The following is a 19,831-nucleotide window of genomic DNA, read 5'->3' as shown; positions in this document are numbered from 1 at the left end:
TGTCCATGACTGGAGAAAAAAACATACTTTTAATTTATTAATTATGTGGAAACTAACTGCAGTATCTTTGATACAACACGCCTGAAACATGAAAGAAGGATAGGATATTCATCTTTTAACAAGCTAAGCGGTAGAACTTTTACATGTATCAGGGAAATATCACAAATACTCCAAATTTCCTCTTAAATGTCCCATGACTGGTGCCGTTACTATATGTGGCCCTTGGCTGCTACAAGGTTGCCGACCGCTGGTCTAGACTATTGAGAGTTGATGAAATCGGGTTATACCCACTAGTTACCACCAAGTTATTACCATTGGTAACTACTGGGATTTTTCTTCCAAACTTTCCCCAGTGGTTACCACTGGTGGTGGGAAGGTGGGAAGGAAATTCCCAGTAGTTATCACTGGTAACAACATGAAATACCGAGTGAAAAGAATCGAGTTTAGCTGTTGGATGAAAGACCGGATGCCTGGCTAACAAAACGTTATCCACTGAAACTACATAACATACACTAAAGAAAAAGTGACAGAGTATAAAAATATTTCATAAAATATTTTGATTTGTTCCCTAGTTGGTAAAAACGTTATCCAATTTTAATAGGGAGTATTACTGCAATGTTTGGCCGCCAGAGTGCAGCACTAGTGACTTAAGTATACCATAGAGTAACTTATACATACTGTACCTTAAACTGTTTTTTGACAAGTTTTCACAGACAATCAAATATGACATTGATACATCAAGGCGATTTGCTTACAAAGGGCCTACCGGGACACGCGAAATCGAAACTCAGCTATCTGCCTCTTTATCGCTCGAATATGCAAGAGTGATAGAGAGGTTAGATAACAAAATGTCGACTCTCTCGTTTGCGGTAAACCCTTAGATTGTTTACTTGTTGTTGATGTGGCGCCCCCTACGCAGACTTTCGCGTAATATTCCCTATTTCGGCAGACGGTGACGCGCGTCTACAAGGCGGACTCATAATAAGCGCTAAGTATCTATGATGGTTTAAGTTCGTAGAGGACTAGGAGTGGAGAGGTGTTACAGCACTTAAAATCAACTAACTCCGAGTTAATTGGCTAACCAGTGGTGGATTGGCCCTATGGCCGAGTAGGCCCGGGCCTAGGGCGGCCAGATATTTGGGGCGGCAGTCTATATGATGGGTGCTTAGAAAGGGGTGACTAGTGCTTACTACAGGGCCTGGGACCTAGGGCGGCAAAGACTGTACATCCGCCACTGTGGCTAACCCTGGAACGTGCAAGTAGCCCTTAGCCAACTCTCCACTCATGTTTCATCAGGCTCAAGAATCCACTTTCCGAGTTCAATATATTTCATGGGGACTAGACTAAAAAACTAAACACTTTTCGTAACTAGATTGCTGTGAAGGATCTTAGATATCTATACGAAATATACATATGTATTTGGGTTCGTCTTTGACGTCTCGAAAAATGTGTCTAGGGATCTTAATTTTAATCTAATTACCACAAAAATTATGGCCAGAAAACCAGTTATTTGGCCTAAAATTGTTCAACTTTGATGCCAAATATCTCGAAGACTATATGAACTTTGAAGTAAATATGGGATACTATATTGCTTAAAGCCGTTGCTGTTAATGATAAGCTACAAAAACATTAGAAAACTAAGGAATTCAGATCGAAGGTCATTGGCGTGCGGGAGCCCCTTAAGACGAAAGTGGAGGACCCACGCGAAATCGCATTTTCATACATGTAAATGTAGTCCTCATTTTCCTCTCTGGACATTAAGACGAAACAGGAGCTGAGATTTAAATATTTTAGGTAAATATACCCGTCTCGCTAACGGAAGCGGCTCCTAAAACTAGTGCGATAAGGACAAGGCGAAAAATCCTGCGTAAAAATCTCAAAAATCGAGGTTTCGTACTGGACTGTTTCCTTCTCCAAAACTTAACCAATCGTAACCAAATTTGGAAATCTAAATGATTATGAAATTATCTGTGTCGGACCGTTTTGCTTTTTTGGCTAATTGATATCAGTTTTGAATACCACGCCTCTCATTGCGGCATAGTCAATTAGGCCATTTTGGCCATTTTTGAAGGACTGTAGCGCCTTAAAAAACAAAAATATCAAAAAAAGCAAAACGGTCCGACACAGATATTGACATTATTAATCTGTGTTGAAAAAAATCATTGCTCTACCTTCAAAACCCACGGAGGAAACAGTCGAGTATGTTTGTATGGAGAAATAACCACTCCTGTTGCCTCTTAACATAATTTAAAATATTTTGACTCAATTTGTTGTAAGTAGGTATTATATCAACCACAAATATGCCCGTCTTTACTTTTGAAATCTTTGAGTTAAGTTTGATATCACTGAAACGGGAATAATGCATGATAAAAAATATTTTTAATAGGCGAATGCTTAAATTTAGTGTAGCACTACAGAGCACTACTAATGACGCGGCACATCATAAAAAAAAAACATACTATCGAAAAGTTATTAACCACTTATATTATTGCATGTAATAATAAATATTTGTTGAAATTTGAACTTTAATAGCTGTCAATACAGTTGAATATCATATCCGCTATATACATACCTATCGTATCGTAAAGCTTGTATTCGGTAAAGGGTTAAAGCACGAGATGGTCCTTATCCTGCCATGGTCTTTGACATTCTTTTATTTTCTTTGTAAAAAACTTGCGGGCCTACATTGACCCCAAAACGATCATAAGATCCCATGCAAACAATGTCAATTTAATAAATAAATTAAATAAATTACGATTATATAAAAATCTATTTGAATTACGCCAAATGATAGACAAATAAATATTCGATTACAATTAAAATTAATTACGTCAAATTACTGGTAAGTAAATATTAAATTAGGTACATTAGGTAACAATGACATCGCCACACTTTGTAATTGCAAATGTCATGCAGAGTTGTCTTGATCCGACTATGTAAAAAGTAAAAAACCGGCCAAGTGCGAGTCGGACTCGCGCACGGAGAGTTCCGCACCATCAAAAAAAAATAGAGCAAAACAAGCAAAAAAAACGGTCACCCATCCAAGTACTGACCACGGCCGACGTTGCTTAACTTCGGTCAAAAATCACGTTTGTTGTATGGGAGCCCCACTTAAATCTTTATTTTATTCTGTTTTTAGTATTTGTTGTTATAGCGGCAACAGAAATACATCATCTGTGAAAATTTCAACTGTCTAGCTATCACGGTTCATGAGATACAGCCTGGTGACAGACGGACAGACGGACGGACAGTGGAGTCTTAGTAATAGGGTCTCGTTTTTACCCCAAAGGTACGGAACCCTAAAAACGCCGGCATAGGTTATTACATCTACCCTGCCGCCGTATCAAGTCTAGCCTGCCGGGCTTTGCGATCGAAGCCGACGTCGGGTCCGATGCGAGAGTCAAGGGTGCTTTTCCGTTTCACAAAATATCAGAAAGAATATCGTTAACAACATTTTAATTGACGACCTTCACCACAGCTTTTAGAGAAAATTAGCGAAATCAAGTTAAAAAGCATACGTTTTGGAACATACTTAGCCCTCTGCCCTTACCCCACAAACGTCTCATTTCACTCTGCCAAAAAAAAGAACACCGAATTTTTGAGCACTCACAGTAAAAACGGCATTATTTGATACAATAAAAAAGTATACGTAAAGCCCTGTACAGCTCGTGAAATACGGCGTTGCGTGAACAAAAGATTTCCTTTGGCAGGATTGGTCCTTAGGACCCAAGGATGGATTTAAGAAGTGGAGCCATTACGATTTTTGAAGTAGGTACCTACCTAACCTACATTTTTAGGGCTTTCAACTTTATCTTGATATTTATATCATTTTGGCTACTAGGCCAAGTTTGGTATCGTTTTTGTATAAATCGAGGACGAATAAATTTATGGTACCTATCATATATTAACACCATTCCGAAGTAGAAACTTATAAAATATATAAAAAAAACCTTTTTTTAGGGTTCCGTGCCCAAGGGTAAAAACGGGACTCTATTACTAAGACTCCGCTGTCCGTCTGTCTGTAACTCATGAACCGTGATAGCTAGACAGTTGAAATTTTCACAGATGATGTATTTTCTGTTGCCGCTATAACAACAAATAGGTACTAAAAACAAAATAAAATAAAAAATTTAAGTGCGGCTCCCATACAAAAAAAAGTGTATTTTTGGCTGTTTTTGCGTAATGGTCGGAACCCTTCGTGCGAGAGTCCTACTCGCACTTGGCCGGTTTTTTATTTCCTCTTCCCCCTTAACCCGCTGAACCAATTTAGTTAAAATACGGCGTTGCGTGAACAAAAGATTTCCTTTGGCAGGATTGGTCCTTAGGACCCAAGGATGGATTTAAGAAGTGGAGCCATTACGATTTTTGAAGTAGGTACCTACCTACATTTTTAGGGCTTTCAACTTTATCTTGATATTTATATCATTTTAGCTACTAGGCCAAGTTTGGTAGGTATCGTTTTTGTATAAATCGAGGACGAATAAAGGGTATAGCCGGGTAAGCATGGCCAAACTGCCCTTACCGAAAAAAACAATTTCCTTTTACTGGATTATTAACCTATGTATATGTAGTGCTTTCACCAAATATTAAGCCTGAAGTGCTTCAGATTTAAAAAAAAAATGCAAAAAAAGAAAAATCATTTTTATTTTATTACAGCTAAAGTAATAATCCGATTTCTTTGTAATTTGGGTATGTTGTATATACAATTAAGGTCGCTTTCTGAAAAAAATAATATTGAATTATCTCTTAAAATAATAGTAAAAAATTGAGATGAAAATTTTCAGAAAAATAAAAAAAATACGTGCGAGATAGCGACAGTTACCAAATTTACATATTTTATGTAGAATTTAATAATGTATAACATATATTTTTTTCAAAAATTAAAATCGGGATTAACAGTGTGAAAAACTCGAATTTGTAACATCCCATAATACTCTCTCTTCATACAAGCAAAGCTAAGTAGTCATAAACGAATGAAGTATATTGTGAACGCAGTCTTTACGAATTTGAATTTAGAATGTGACGTATTTTATTAATCAAAGGAACAGACATTTTTCAATCGTTAACGCTCTGTATAAAATTCGTGCCTATTTTCCTGTTCCCGCGCTTTTTTTAGGGTTCCGTAGCCAAATGGCAAAAAACGGAACCCTTATAGATTCGTCATGTCTGTCTGTCTGTCCGTCTGTCCGTCTGTCTGTCCGTCCGTATGTCACAGCCACTTTTCTCCGAAACTATAAGAACTATACTGTTGAAACTTGGTAAGTAGATGTATTCTGTGAACCGCATTAAGATTTTCACACAAAAATAGAAAAAATAACAATAAATTTTTGGGGTTCCCCATACTTCGAACTGAAACTCAAAAAAATTTTTTTCATCAAACCCATACGTGTGGGGTATCTATGGATAGGGATTCAAAAATGATATTGAGGTTTCTAATATCATTTTTTTCTAAACTGAATAGTTTGCGTGAGAGACACTTCCAAAGTGGTAAAATGTGTGTCCCCCCCCCTGTAACTTCTAAAATAAGAGAATGATAAAACTAAAAAAAAATATATGATGTACATTACCATGTAAACTTCCACCGAAAATTGGTTTGAACGAGATCTAGTAAGTAGTTTTTTTTATACGTCTTAAATCGCTTAAATACGGAACCCTTCATGGGCGAGTCCGACTCGCACTTGGCCGCTTTTTAAATCTCTGAATGCCGTTCGCCCTAGCCGCATACAGCCACGGAGTTTAAGGTCCGCGCTCAGCGAAATAAGTCGCGTTCTAAATTCAAATTGCGTTGGGAATATAACTTTCTAGTATAACGTACAAGTTATTTTGTATGAAGAGAAGGTATTATGGGATGTTACACATTCGAGTTTTTAACACTGTTAATCCCGATTTTAATTTTTGAAAAAAATATATGTTAAACATTATTAAATTCTACATGAAATATGTAAATTTGATAACTGTCGCTATCTCGCCTGTATTTTTTTTATTTTTCTGAAAATTTTCATCTAAATTTTTTACTATTATTTTAAGAGATAATTCAATATTATTTTTTTCAGAAAGCGACCTTAATTGTATATACAACATACCCAAATTACAAAGAAATCGGATTAGTACTTTGGCTGAAATAAAATAAAAATGATTTTTCTTTTTTTGCATTTTTTTTAAAAATCTGAAGCATTTGAGGCTTAATATTTGGTGAAAGCACTACATATACATAGGTTAATAATCCAGTAAAAGGAAATTGTTTTTTTCGCTAAGGGCAGTTTGGCCATGCTTACCCGGCTATACCCTTTATGGTACCTATCATATATTAACACCATTCCGAAGTAGAAACTTATAAAATATATAAAAAAAACCTTTTTTTAGGGTTCCGTGCCCAAGGGTAAAAACGGGACTCTATTACTAAGACTCCGCTGTCCGTCTGTCCGTCCGTCTGTCTGTAACTCATGAACCGTGATAGCTAGACAGTTGAAATTTTCACAGATGATGTATTTTCTGTTGCCGCTATAACAACAAATAGGTACTAAAAACAAAATAAAATAAAAAATTTAAGTGCGGCTCCCATATAGGGTTGCCAACCGTACTATATTATATAGTATTGTACTATATTTTGGCTCTCTGTACTATATAATATATAGTACGCTAAAATACTATATTTCCGATTAAACGTATTTTACACTTATGTTTAGTATTTTATCTAAACATACTATACTTTTTTGAAATTACTATATTTTTGATGCCTTATTCTGGAAAATACTATATTCCACCAAAAAATAGTTGGCAACCCTACTCCCATACAAAAAAAAGTGTATTTTTGGCTGTTTTTGCGTAATGGTACGGAACCCTTCGTGCGAGAGTCCTACTCGCACTTGGCCGGTTTTTTATTTCCTCTTCCCCCTTAACCCGCTGAACCAATTTAGTTAAAATTTGACGTAGAGATAGTTTGAATTCCGGGGAAGAAAATTTTAGGTTATGCCTAAAAATCATCCCGTAAGGGTGTGAAACTGAAAAGGGCGGTGAAAGGAGGATCGGCAGGTTTGTATGGACACTGACTGACCCTGGAACCAATAAGAAGCGACATACCATCGGAAAGGTTTTTTGAAGTGAAAACTTCTCTAGCGGCGCTGGGCACTTTTTGAGGTGGGGAAAAAAGATAAACTCGAGACAGCGTAAGGCGATCACGTGACCGTAAGGTTTAGATGGCCACTCATAAATGGCATTTAAATCAGTAAAGAAGAACTCAATGACATAATTCAATATAGCTACATCTTGATGAAATCGCCAATAAAAGTGAACTCTAGTACTGGTGAATAAAACTCAAAATATCATGACCATATTTAGATGCGAGGTCTGCAAGGTAACTTTACAATTTCTATTCGAATTTTAAACAATTAACGCTACAAATTTCGAATTATAAACAAGCTCACTGACCAGCAATTTCGGAACTAAAGTTTTTCAATAGAAAGGAGGATAATGCTTAGGATAGTGCTGCAGACATTTTGGACTAGTCATTAAGTTTTCACTTCTGTCGGTACTCCCGGAGTGCAACCCGTTGTTTTTAGGGTTCCGCACCTCAAAAGGAAAAAACGGAACCCTTATAGGAACACTCGTGCGTCTGTCTGTCTGTCCGTCTGTCACAGCCTATTTTCTCCGAAACTACTGGACCAATTAAGGTGAAATTTCAGAAATTTGGCACACATGTAAGTTTGTGACCCAAAGACGGACATGTAACGTAAAAAAATGAATTTTAAATATGGAGGCCACTTTTGGGGGGTAAAAGAGCAAATTAAAAAATAAAGTTTTTCGAACTGTGATAAGGGTTCCGTTTTTTCCTTTTGAGGTACGGAACCCTAAAAAACCGTCAACCGGGACATATTTCATGCTAAAAGGGCGCTGCGTCAGGGGGAGGGGAGGGGACGCTAGTAAAGCACCATGCCCAAAGGTAATACTACAATTACTACATGAATTTCATGCTGGCTATAATTTGTTTGTCTTCCCCATACATTCGATTAGAACATAACTTGACGGAATCATAGGGGTTACAATTACGGTTGATTCAATATGTAAGTACCTTAACGCATTCATTTTCTGTCTAGATACCTACTGTATTACCTATGTCTATACTGGTAGGCGCTGAAAGCACTATTTTATCTACGGTCATTAATTGTTGCAGTACGGACGAGGATGCCCGCCAAGCGATGATGCTCGACTGCGGGAAAATAAAGGAAATCCAGGTCAAACTGCATCTGAGCTCCCGCTCCGAGATGCACAAGGTCATCGAGCAAGCGAGACAGACGGTGCCGATCCTCACGCTCACGGCGCCCGCCCCCGCGCCGCCGCCGGCCCCCGCCCTCCCCGCGCCCGTCACCGTCACCCCCACCATCACCCCCTTCTCAGCCGCTCTAGGCAACTCCATGTCAGGCTTCGGCATCCCCGGAATAGGCAACCCTAACGAGATCCCGCAACCCGCTGTCATTGAACCCCCCGCGCCGCTTGTAAGCCCTACTGAAATTCTAGATGAAGACGACAGGACGGAAAGGAAACGCAGCAAGGAGAAGGATAAACGGCGTTCGCGAACGCGATCCAGGTCACGTGATAGGGATCGGAAGGACCGGAAACGGGATAGGCGCGACCGATCGCGCTCGCGCGACAGACGCCGTAATAGAGATCGCAGCCGCAGTCGCGATAGACGAGATCGCAAACGGGACAGGAAAGACCGCAGCCGATCGCGAGACCGCTCTGACAGGTCCTCGCCTCGCCGCTCCCATGACCGTCGCAACGTTCGCAAGTCTCCCGATAAGACGATCAATCTTGTTGACGATACCCCCGCGCCGCCGCCGGCGCCGATGTTCGGCAATGCGAACCCGGTCAATCCAAACATGCAGCAAGTCATGAACAACGCCATCGCTTCCATGCAGGGATCGCCCAACGCGATGGATTCGCCGGTAAACAGATTCAGTGATCCCACTATCAATGACGCTTACAACAAACTGAGCGAACTGGGTAAAAAGCGTAATCCTAACGCCTTCCAGGGTGAGCAGAATGGAGGAAACAGATTTGGAGGCGGGAGAGGCGGTGGACCTCGAGGTGGCAGTACTTTTAGGCGAGAGGGTCGCTCTCGCTTTGAAAACGATCAACAAAACACTACACCAGACTGTTGCGTGGCCATAAGAAACGCGCCCAACCATACCAGCTACGGAGACGTCCGTCGCTTCTTCCCATTCCTCATCGACAAGCACGGAATCAAGATGATCAACGACAACACCGGCCGCCGCACCGGCAACATCTTCGTGAGATTCTGCGATCCTCGCTCTAAGCAGCTCGCTTTACAACGGAAGAATAACGAGTTGAAGGGCGAGACGGTCGTAGTAGAAGCGTTAGATGATGACACTTATGAGAGCGCAATGGACTCGTACATGCCATTCCGAGATGGTAACGCTGCCGAAGAGACCCAACCGCGCATGCCTCCCCCACAACAAGCCCCCATTTGTACCGTTCTGCGTCTCTCAGAGCTTCCGAACTTTGTCAAAGAACACGACATCATTAAAACCTTCAGCGATTTCTCTCTACTTTCCATCATGCTCAACGACTGCCGCATGACCAGAACTAAGACCGCCTTTGTCCAGTTTGCAAAACCCGAGGACGCGAGAATGGCCATTGACAGGCGGAACAGTTACGCATTCGGAAAGAGGCTGCCTATTATTACGCCTGTCACTGACGAAGAGTATGAGAAAGAGAAGTCTATTCAGAGTGATAAGATTGATTTTCCGAGTCGGGACGAGCCGCCGCCGATGGAGCCGGTGGAAGAGCGAGGGCCGAGAGACCCGCGCCAGCGGAGATTCGAGGGCCCCCAGCCCCAGCAGCCCGCTCAAGGCCAACAGCCGGTACCCTTCTTTACGCCGCCCTTCGTTCAGCAGCAACAACCCTTCGCTGGCAACTTCCCTCCGAACCCGCAGTTCGGCGGATTCCCTGGGAATGGCGCCATGGACCCGCGCACCGCCGCCGCCAACTGGGCCAATCGTCCCGGCTTCCCTAACCAGATGCAGCCTCAGATAACGCAAGGACCCGACATAGAAGACGAACTTGACTGCGTGCTTATGAAGGGTCTACCATGTGATGCAACAGACCGTACTATAGTAACGTTCTTGTCTGACACGGGCGCGGTACCGGCCCGAATCCATCTCATGCTAGATCCCGCCGGCGTCCCATCGGGCGATTGCTTCTGCGAATTTCGTACGGCAAGTGAAGCGCGTCGAGCGGCTTCTAAACACGGACATAATCTCGACGGCTGCAGAGTTACTGTCGATTTAGTGCCACGCGGCGTCGTAGAGGAAGCTCTAGAGGGGCCTAAGCAGCCTGATCATAGAGACGGGCTCATGGATAACGGTCCGCATGGAAACGGTCCTCCGCAGTTCTTCGACGGTCCGCGCGGCGCCAAGCGCGGGGGATTCCGCGGCAGAGGATTCGATCGCGGCGGCTTCGACCGTGGCTTTGACCGCGGCGGTTTCGATCGTGGCGGTTTCAACAGGGGAGGTTTCGACCAGGGCAGGGGCTGGAACGACCGCGGGCGCGGTGGTTTCGACCGTGGGCGCGGCCGCGGCGGTTTCGACCGGGGCGGCGGTTTCGACCGGGGCCTCGGTCGCGGCAGAGGTCGAGGGGGCTTCGAGAACGGCGGCCGCGACTCGCGCGACATGCGCGAGGATGACGATTCTGCGCTGGAGGACTTCGGCGCCCCGGGCTGCGTATTGTCTTTAGAGAACGTCCCGTTCCGCGCTTCAGTCGACGATATCCTCAACTTCTTCGGCGAGTTCGAGCTCACTCAAGATGACGTGATAAGACGTTACAACGAGCGCGGTCAACCGACGGGCGACGCGAGGGTCGCCTTCCGTACGCCGTTTGACGCTCAGCGCGCGCTAAACACCCGCCACATGGGAACCATCCAGGACCGGAGGGTTAGTTTGTCGCTTCTCTAGCGCCGAGACAAGGGCTCCGACTCCGACTCGGACTCGAGCGACGATCGGATCTACACACTTATGTAAATATAGTGGAATAGCAGTGTGGACAGACTGATATTAATTGTATGTACAACGTTGAGTTGATTCATACAAATTATGTATGTGAAGGCTCCTTTAGACATTGCTTAATGTAGCATTCTATAATTTTTAAAGTCCGTTTTTTATCACGAATTTCAACGCTGATTTCTTTTTTTACAGATATCTATTTTCAGTCTTCTTCATTCAGAAAGCTAAATTAAGCCGTCTAAAGCGGCCTTATGATTTTTTGTTGTTAGGTCATATGAAGCACTTTTAGTGCAATTTTGTGATTGCGTTGCGTTTTTACTGTACAGCTAGTAATAATAGCTGGTAGATAGATTTACGTTTTATGTATAAAAGTATGGAAGGTACTTTAAAATAAAATAATGACATTCACAGTATAAATTCGTAGTTTTATTTCTCAAACCACACGAACACCGATGTTACTAAGATCTAGTTGGTAGTTAAATGTATTCACATCTTCACATGACAAGCATTCTTTAGAAACGAATTCAACATGTACAAAAATTCCGATCCCGGTCCATGAAATATGATTTGACAGTCTGTAATGAGATACTTTCAATTTGCATAAATCAAATTAAGTAGGTAAGGTAAACTTACTAGAGCTCGACATGCTAATGCCCAATAGATGGCACCCTGCTGTCACCTATATTGACAATGACTTAAGTTTCAAAATGACATGTACTGGAACCGCGTCGAGCACCAGTACGTTTACCTTATATCTTCGGCCATAATTAAAGAAATAACTCGATTAATCCGCCAAAACATATTTCTTAGACATTTTACTTAAACTATTGTAACGCCAACTAAAATTTAGATTTTCTTGTTGGGCCTACCCCTCTTAATTTATGTACCATTTCGTACCTTGTCATAAAAACAATAGTATCAATTCTCTAGCGGTTTTCGTTTTGACTGTCAGTGTGACATAGTACGAAATTGTGGTGTATACACCCATTAGCCTCCACGGGTGTATTCCCATTTGTCTCCGCCCCACGTGACCGCCGCCATAAGGCGGGGCCAGATGGGAATGATATTGTATGCAGCGCCTATACCCATCTGTGCCCAGCTGGGACAAATGGGAATACACCGCTCCAAGTCACTGCCGCCACACACGAGGAGATAGGAATGATTCATATGAATGCACCTTTTCCCATCTGAGGGCCTACCGCGAACCACGTTCGACGTGTTACCTCCCTGTCACACTTACGTTCGTATTTACAAGTACGACAAAGAGGCAACACGTCGTGGTTCGCGATAGGCCCTCTGTCCGGCCGAGACAAACGGGAATTAACCGAAATTGTACATAAATCAAATTCCTTGACATTACATTGCCAAAACAACCTTCACACTATAAAATAGGGTTTATTTTTGCCTGGCAAGGTATCGCAACAAGTCAGCGTTAAAAAAGTTAAATAACTTATTCTATTCACAGTATTATACATCATTTAATTTAATAGCTTTAGATAACATGGTAACGGCCAAACAGTAAGTTAAATACATCCGTTTCAACACACATATAACAACACTAACATAAGTTTCAACAAGAATAATTTGTTTAAAACTGAACATTAGCCATAATCCCCCAGTCATTTTTTTTAATTTGGAACCTTTATTCCTTATCCGTAGGTATTCAAAATCCAATTTTAATTAGTCCTTTTAAAAGGACATTAGGACTTAGGAGGTTATAAGAGCAACTAGTAATTCTCTTTTCCGTACTAATAAAGGACTATTTTTTTATATGATTCCGCTAATTCCAAATGCTTAATAAAAGTAGTAAATAACAGTAAATATGAATATGAACCATCGTCCACACTGTTACCTGAAAATAAACCTTATTGCAATAACCTAAGGTCCATCGTTAGTCAGGTGTTTCTTTTAGAATATCATTGGCGACCCGTACTCTCTGGAATGTATTAGTCAACTATCTACAGGATCGGGGTCAAACCAATATATTATTAAATTCTAAATTTAAAAAACTCAGCCACACAAATCCCTTGAGTTCCAGAACTTGCCATCGAAAAACGACCTCAAGGTTTTCATTTTAGAATTGCATTTTGTCAGTCACTGCTGACCCGATATCGCGTCCGTGGGACTCAAGGGGTTTAAACTAGAACTAGGTATCTGCATTTGTGATGGCCACATCTGCCCCTCGGCGTGTATGTATTAAACGTAAATGGTGTATTCCCATTTGTCCCTACCCCTGACACGAGTCATTTTTTGTGAACGTACTTTAATCTATTGTATGTTGTAAATACAGTGAAGCCTGGTTAATTGACACCTGGATAAATGCAAAACCTCAATAATTGCAACCAAATGGCCGGTCCCGGTCCCTTGACGACAAAAGGCCTCTATAATTGCAATTTCGGAACCTGGTTAAATGCAATTCGGTCCCTTAAGATTGCAATTATCCAGGTTCCACTGTAATAAGAAACAAACCACAAGCTCCCATACATATCTGCTTGTTTTCCATAATTACCTAATTATTTTATATACAGTTACCCAAGAAAAATTTAAAAAATAATGCTGTATACTATACAACTATACATCTAGTTCAAATTAACACACAGGTTCATTGGCCACTCCTAACAATAAGAATTATTTTCGCTTGTTTCTTTCTGATTTGCAATTAATATGTAGTGGCCAATAATTATCCTCGTGCCGCTCACCATACAAAATTATAGCCAAGGAAGTGTGAATCTTGTTGTATTTTGAATTGGGTTCAATTTTATTTGTTCGAAAATTTTACGAGACAAATGAAATGCTACCTACTTATTAATTAAGGTTGACATTCCATCGAAACTGAATGTACATCCTTATGTACATTGGGCGGCACGAGGCTATAGCTGTCACCCTAGGTGAAAATAAATAGACAATTTTACTCATGTAAAACTAAAATGCTCTTACAAGTTTTGCAATGCAAATTCAATTAAAATAAACAATATGTTTTTTGTTCGGGATCGTTGCCAAAACATATTAAAAACACGAAAATATCGTTACATTCAATTTTGATATAATATCTACAAATTACACAAAAATAATTTGTAGAAAATTTTATTTTACACAAAAAAATGCGTGTACATATATATAAATAGGTACATCTAATATACATTAATCAAAATATATTTCGAACGTAGTTCAAAGCAAGGTTCATCAAACATTTTAACACAGGATGTAATGTGAGTATAAAGTATAAGTGAGGAGTGTCTTTTCAAAAGGGTTTATTTATTCTGGGAATCTATTTCTAAATTGGACCTTAAGTTTTCTTGAGCAAGGTTCTCTCTAGAAGTACCGCTAAGAAAAAAATAAACCCTTTTGAAAAGACACTCCTCAAGTATAGTGCGACATCAAGTATAGTAGAAATGAAATAAACGCCACTTTCTACGTAATAGTCACATTTTTGACGTAAAATGCTTAAACATGGCAACAATTTAATATGGAATATTTCTAGTTCCACTTTATTTAGTTTCTACAATATAATGTCGCACTATAGTAATATTATTTGAGATCTTACTGTTATAGCCTAAAATCATTAATTGTAGATATACATGTGTACATATCTTTTAAAAGTAGTCATTCGACAATTCAGTCATAGTCCGACAAGAAATTGTAGAAAAAAAACATTTATTTTTAAATGAATGAGGGCGCCACTTTCTACGTAACTGGCACATTTTTGACATGGCAACAATTTAGTATGATTTTTTTTCTACTATTTTATGTCGCACTATACCGCAAAATATATGTCTAATAGCGCCATCTAGTATTGCTGTCAAACTCAGGGCCACGATTTTTCTAAGACTACGTTTCTTCTACAATTAATGACTCTTTGGTTATAGTAAGGTCGATATTGCGACGCTCTGGTCGTTTTCACTTTTTATATAAATATATGTATAAGTACATATAAATTTTCATGTTATAATCGAGTAGTTATCAAAATATAATATCAATAGTAGAGATAGTATTAAAATATAATAAATTAATCTCAATTTGCACACTTACAATACTGTGTTGTTTTATTAAGGCGACTTTTATCGTGGTATCATTATATCCTTTCGAGCTAATCTTTTAACCCTTTATAAGACACAAGGGTGTCAGAAATTATGCAAAATTGAACCCTACCTTACTTACTTTAACCCTACCACTTTGAAAGAAAGTTCAAAATCATGTGGGAAATATATTCCCTCTGCCTTATTTATAAAGGCTTAATTTAAACCGTAAATACTCTTGTATTGATGACTACAACTAAATAATATTTTGGCCCTGCCCTTAAAAAACATGAACGCTTTGACCGCCACACAGACAATCCAACCTCTAGACATAGCATAGTCGCGCTACCCCCTCTGCCACACATACGGTAGCGTTACTCCATCTTCGAGTCAATCCCGTACCGTGATTGGTCTGTGTCTTTGAACGGACCAATCACGGCACGGGATTCGCTCACCTCGTCCCCCCGCACCCCCATATTTTTGGCAGCATCGGTTTCATGAAATTATTGGCCTAAGCTCAGTCTAGAGGTTGGATTGTCAGTGGACCGCCAAAGACGTAAATTGATGCGCGCCGCTACAACCCAATATCAACCTTTGTGCATTCCCACAAGGCGTGGCGTTCAAAGAGTCAATATAAAATGTTAGTATACCGAACAGAATTAAAAAATCTACATGTTAATAACCATATGATACCACGTATAAGTCGCCTATTGTATATACAAATTTACGTATTATTTGGAAATTATAACACTATTTTAGGAGCAAATCTGACGGGACCACTATAGAAGTATTGCAACGAGGTTTAGAGGTTTTAAAACGCATTTGTTTCAACAGTTAACGGTTTAAGTAGCTTCACTGTTTAACCTTTTGAACGCCAAGAACGTCTAAAGGCGTCGTAACTGGTGTACTTCCGTTTGGCCCAAATACATTTCGCCAAATTTCACTTCCCAACAAACTTATCGCAATAGTTTCATTTCCCAAAGGAACCTTTAGCAAAGTTACACTTCGCATATAACTTATTTGGTCAAATTATCATTTGGTATGATTTTACTTTGTCAAATGTTATAAGGACAAAAACTTATTTAGCAAACGTTTTTTATTGGCTAATATTATATTCCAAAAAGATGTTTGCTCAAATTGTCACTTCGCAAATTTGGCAAATAGGCATGTCTATTTAAATTTGAACCTAATTTCATTTTGTTAGAATTTTGAATTGATATAATATTTCTACTCAGAATCAGTAGCTTTCTCCATTCTAACTGAGAAAAAATGTCCACAAGTTTTTGGTGCATTTGTATGAAATTTTGGGGACACTTTTTTTCTCGTATTAGGGTCGAAAGAGCTCGTGATTCTGACTGGAAATAATACAAAAAAATCACAGTTCTGTGTAATGCAGATTGGGGGTAATCTTCATAAATTAAGTTATAGTAGGTACAATGCAGTACCAAAAAAATTACTATGTTTTTTAAATTTTTAATCATCAAAATGTCAAAATCAAGTCAATTTCACTTTTGATCAAATCGATCGATTTGATCATCCCGTCTGGATACCGCTTTACCAGTTACACTACACTGAATAGGATTGGCAACTGTCAATGGTTTGCATAGATGGCACCATCATAGCTTGCCGGGGCTTGCCCCTTCTCTAGTTGAGTTCTGTGAGATTTGGCTTAAAGGGCTGGCATCTAGGGCATAAAATTCTATATAAAAAACAAGAATTTGACACAATTCTAGGGATTGACAGAGCAATCTATGCTGGCGCCATCTGCTAAATACTTTGACCGGCCAATCCCATTGATTACCGAATCTTAATTACTTAATTTTTATTTTAGGTCCTTATATAATTCTAAAATATTATTGCAGATATGTTCATGGTTCAACAAATAATATCCGTTTGCGTAAAACATAACCAAAATGATAAAGTATTTTAAATGAAAGCAAAAATAAAAATACTGCAGGCCCTCTATTGGTATGTAAATGGTATGCCATGTAATATTTTGGGACATGTAAGTTATGCTTAATGATACATTTGACTAAATAATACTTGGTAAAATGAAAATTGACCAAGTAATTATTTGCTAAACAATAACTTGCCAAAAAAGACTATTGCTAACTGAAAAATTGCGATAAGTTGTTTTGCCAAAAATTTTTTTGGGAAATGATAATTTGGGAAACATAGTTTGGGATGTGATACTTTGGGAAACGTTTTTGGCCCATTCATTAGTAAACCGTCGTAACTAGTCGTGTCCACAGCGCCAAGTAAGTGTTATGGCGTACGCTGTCAAAGTAACCTTCACACTTTCAAGTAAGGTTTACATTAGCTCGCTTGCGCCCGTGACCTTGGCGTGTGAGTGACGTGACGTGACGTTCAAAGGGTTAACCTGTCAGCTCCCAAGGACTCAAATTTGAGCCAGAACGCTTATGGTGACGTCACACACGTGGGAACTCACGGGTTAAACAGCATGCATAGATGAAGTTCACGTATGCGTAATGCATATTTTGAAAACAATCTGCTGTACGTTTTAATACTTCTATTGTGGACGCTACATATAAGTAGAAAAACACTACTAAACTAAAACCGACTAAATGGTCCCAGCCGCGATAAATATAGCTAGCTCTTACATTTGGTATATTTAGTAGACGAAATTGCATTTTCAAATACGCTACTACTTAAAGAAAAAACTAAAAAAATATATACAGGGTGGATTTTTTTTCACCAGCCATACTCTGCGTAGTGAATTTATAGGTCATACTGAACAACTTTTATTATGGGACCAATGCAAAAATCGCGAAAAAAAAATTGCCTGTCCCATATAAATCAGCGGCACTGTAAATTGTCATAAGTCGCCTTCAAAAATGCAATTCCATAACTGTACAAAACTATACTCTCAAGTATCAACTACGTGTCCTAAAAATGCATTTAGAAAACCATTGTAGACTAAATCGGTACATGTTTAAGAAATTACACAAATGGGTCTACCGCGATATAATTTTGTTGTTTTTACCTTAAATTCCGACGTTTCAGCTGAGTTACACCAGCTGGGGTCACGGAAAGACTGGTTCCATTTATATAAACCAGTCTTCCGTGACCACTGCTCGTGCAACTCAGCTGAAACGTCGGAATTTAAGGTAAAAACAATGAAATTATATCGCGTAGAGCCGCTTGTGTAATTAAATATGTTTAAGGAAATCGTGGAAGAGACTCTACAGAGCGGTTTAAAAGCATCCAAAACTGGTACAAGTACCTGTAATTATTTTACGAAAGTATTGATAATCCATCCATTTTGTAATGACTTGTCAAGTCTATTTGGAAAGACATGCGAAAAAGTTATCTATAAAGAACGTAGAATGATACAAAATAACTATTATACTTGTCATTGTGACAAAATTCTATTAGTGTACATAATTTTCTGTGCACACAATATTTAGTTGTAGTAGGTATTACAAATTATTGTATATACCTATGTAAGTAGATCTGTGTCGCAAAATATTATACAGGGTGACATTTAAGTCGTGATCAGTAATATGTTTTTCTAACTCCATAAACAACAAGCAATTTAATGCCCCTACTCTTACTAAAATCAGACAAGATTTTTTTTATTTTTTTGTTTATTTTTTGTCATTTATTTTATTTTTACAAGTGGCAATGTGGTATTTAAACAGCTTGGTATGATATTTCAAATGAAAAATTAAGTAAATTTTATTTCTAACTGGGACAAATGACAAAATTGATGTCAGTGACAGTTCCGATTCAAAGAGGCGATTCAATTTACTAATTTAAATATCTTAATAAGCCGTTGTAATATCCAAAATCCACTTATAAAAGTAAAATAAATGACAAAAAATAAACAAAAAAATCATAAAAATCTTGTCTGATTTTAGTAAGAGTAGGGGCAATAAATTGCTCGTTGTTTATGGAGTTAGAAAAACATTTTTACTGATCACGACTTAAATGTCACCCTGTATTTAGCAATTGTTGTAACTGGGAAGTGTTTAAGGTGGAATATTGCTTAGGTACTCTTAATAGGTACTTCTATTTAGTAATGAGAATTGAAAGCGAACTAATCGATGTTTCATATCTTCTAATTATTCGATTTTTCTGTTGTAAGTAACAGGTATAACGATTAATCGAATCAGCTTTTCAATCTTTTCATACTATTTTTAACACATTTACCAGCGGCATTTTTTTAAATAATAAAAGAGTTGCCTTAACTTAAGTGACAGTCTAGTGGAACTGTGGAAGAATGAATTACTGCCTTCGACATTTGTGGGTTTCCATCAGAAAAGGGTCCTTATGCACATAACCCTTTAGGCATGGAACGTCACATTTGTTCCACGTCGCTGGACGCAAAGAGAATAAAGAGTTACCGTCATGGTAAATTATGTACCCCCAGTACATTTACTGCCATCTTTTGACAAAAGATTAAAACTGTTAGAACGCCATTTGAATTTGACCCTTACTCCTTCAGTGATATGTGTTAATTTGTTAAATATTGAAATTAACGCCATCTACCCGACTGTAGGCCAAAGGTATGGTACAATCTTTTCGATCGATGGCGCCATAATTTACTTTGGCAATTCGCCTCTATTTCTAATTCTCTTTGCTGGACGTATTTATTTTAGCACAGGCCTGTAATGAAATGTAACTTAATACAGGTGGAAGTCTTTTCAAAAGATTTTTGAATAGATTTCCGGTTTTAAATTTACAAGCAAATGGGCAGTATGACCAGTACTTAATACAATAGTAGTGAAGTGAAACTGTACATAATATTCAGTCCAGTATTTCCTGGTTTTCAGC

The 19,831-nt window shown here is 39.1% G+C and overlaps 1 protein-coding gene across 1 annotated transcript in view; it reads left to right on the top strand.

The window, feature by feature from the left end:
- The window catches only part of LOC134657214 (uncharacterized), a 31,058-nt gene extending 19,889 nt beyond the window's left edge, over positions 1 to 11,169 (top strand). The window contains exon 3 of the mRNA XM_063512777.1: positions 8,171 to 11,169. Coding sequence (XP_063368847.1) covers positions 8,171 to 10,970 — 2,800 coding nt within the window. The 3' untranslated portion in view covers positions 10,971 to 11,169. The remainder of the gene's footprint in view (positions 1 to 8,170) is intronic.
- Positions 11,170 to 19,831: the final 8,662 nt, after the last annotated feature.

The sequence above is a fragment of the Cydia amplana genome, chromosome 19 (assembly GCF_948474715.1).
Source record: "Cydia amplana chromosome 19, ilCydAmpl1.1, whole genome shotgun sequence".
Lineage (NCBI taxonomy): Eukaryota > Metazoa > Arthropoda > Insecta > Lepidoptera > Tortricidae > Cydia > Cydia amplana.
The sequence above is the reverse complement of the archived record's forward strand: the minus strand, read 5'-3'. Positions and strand labels throughout refer to the sequence as shown.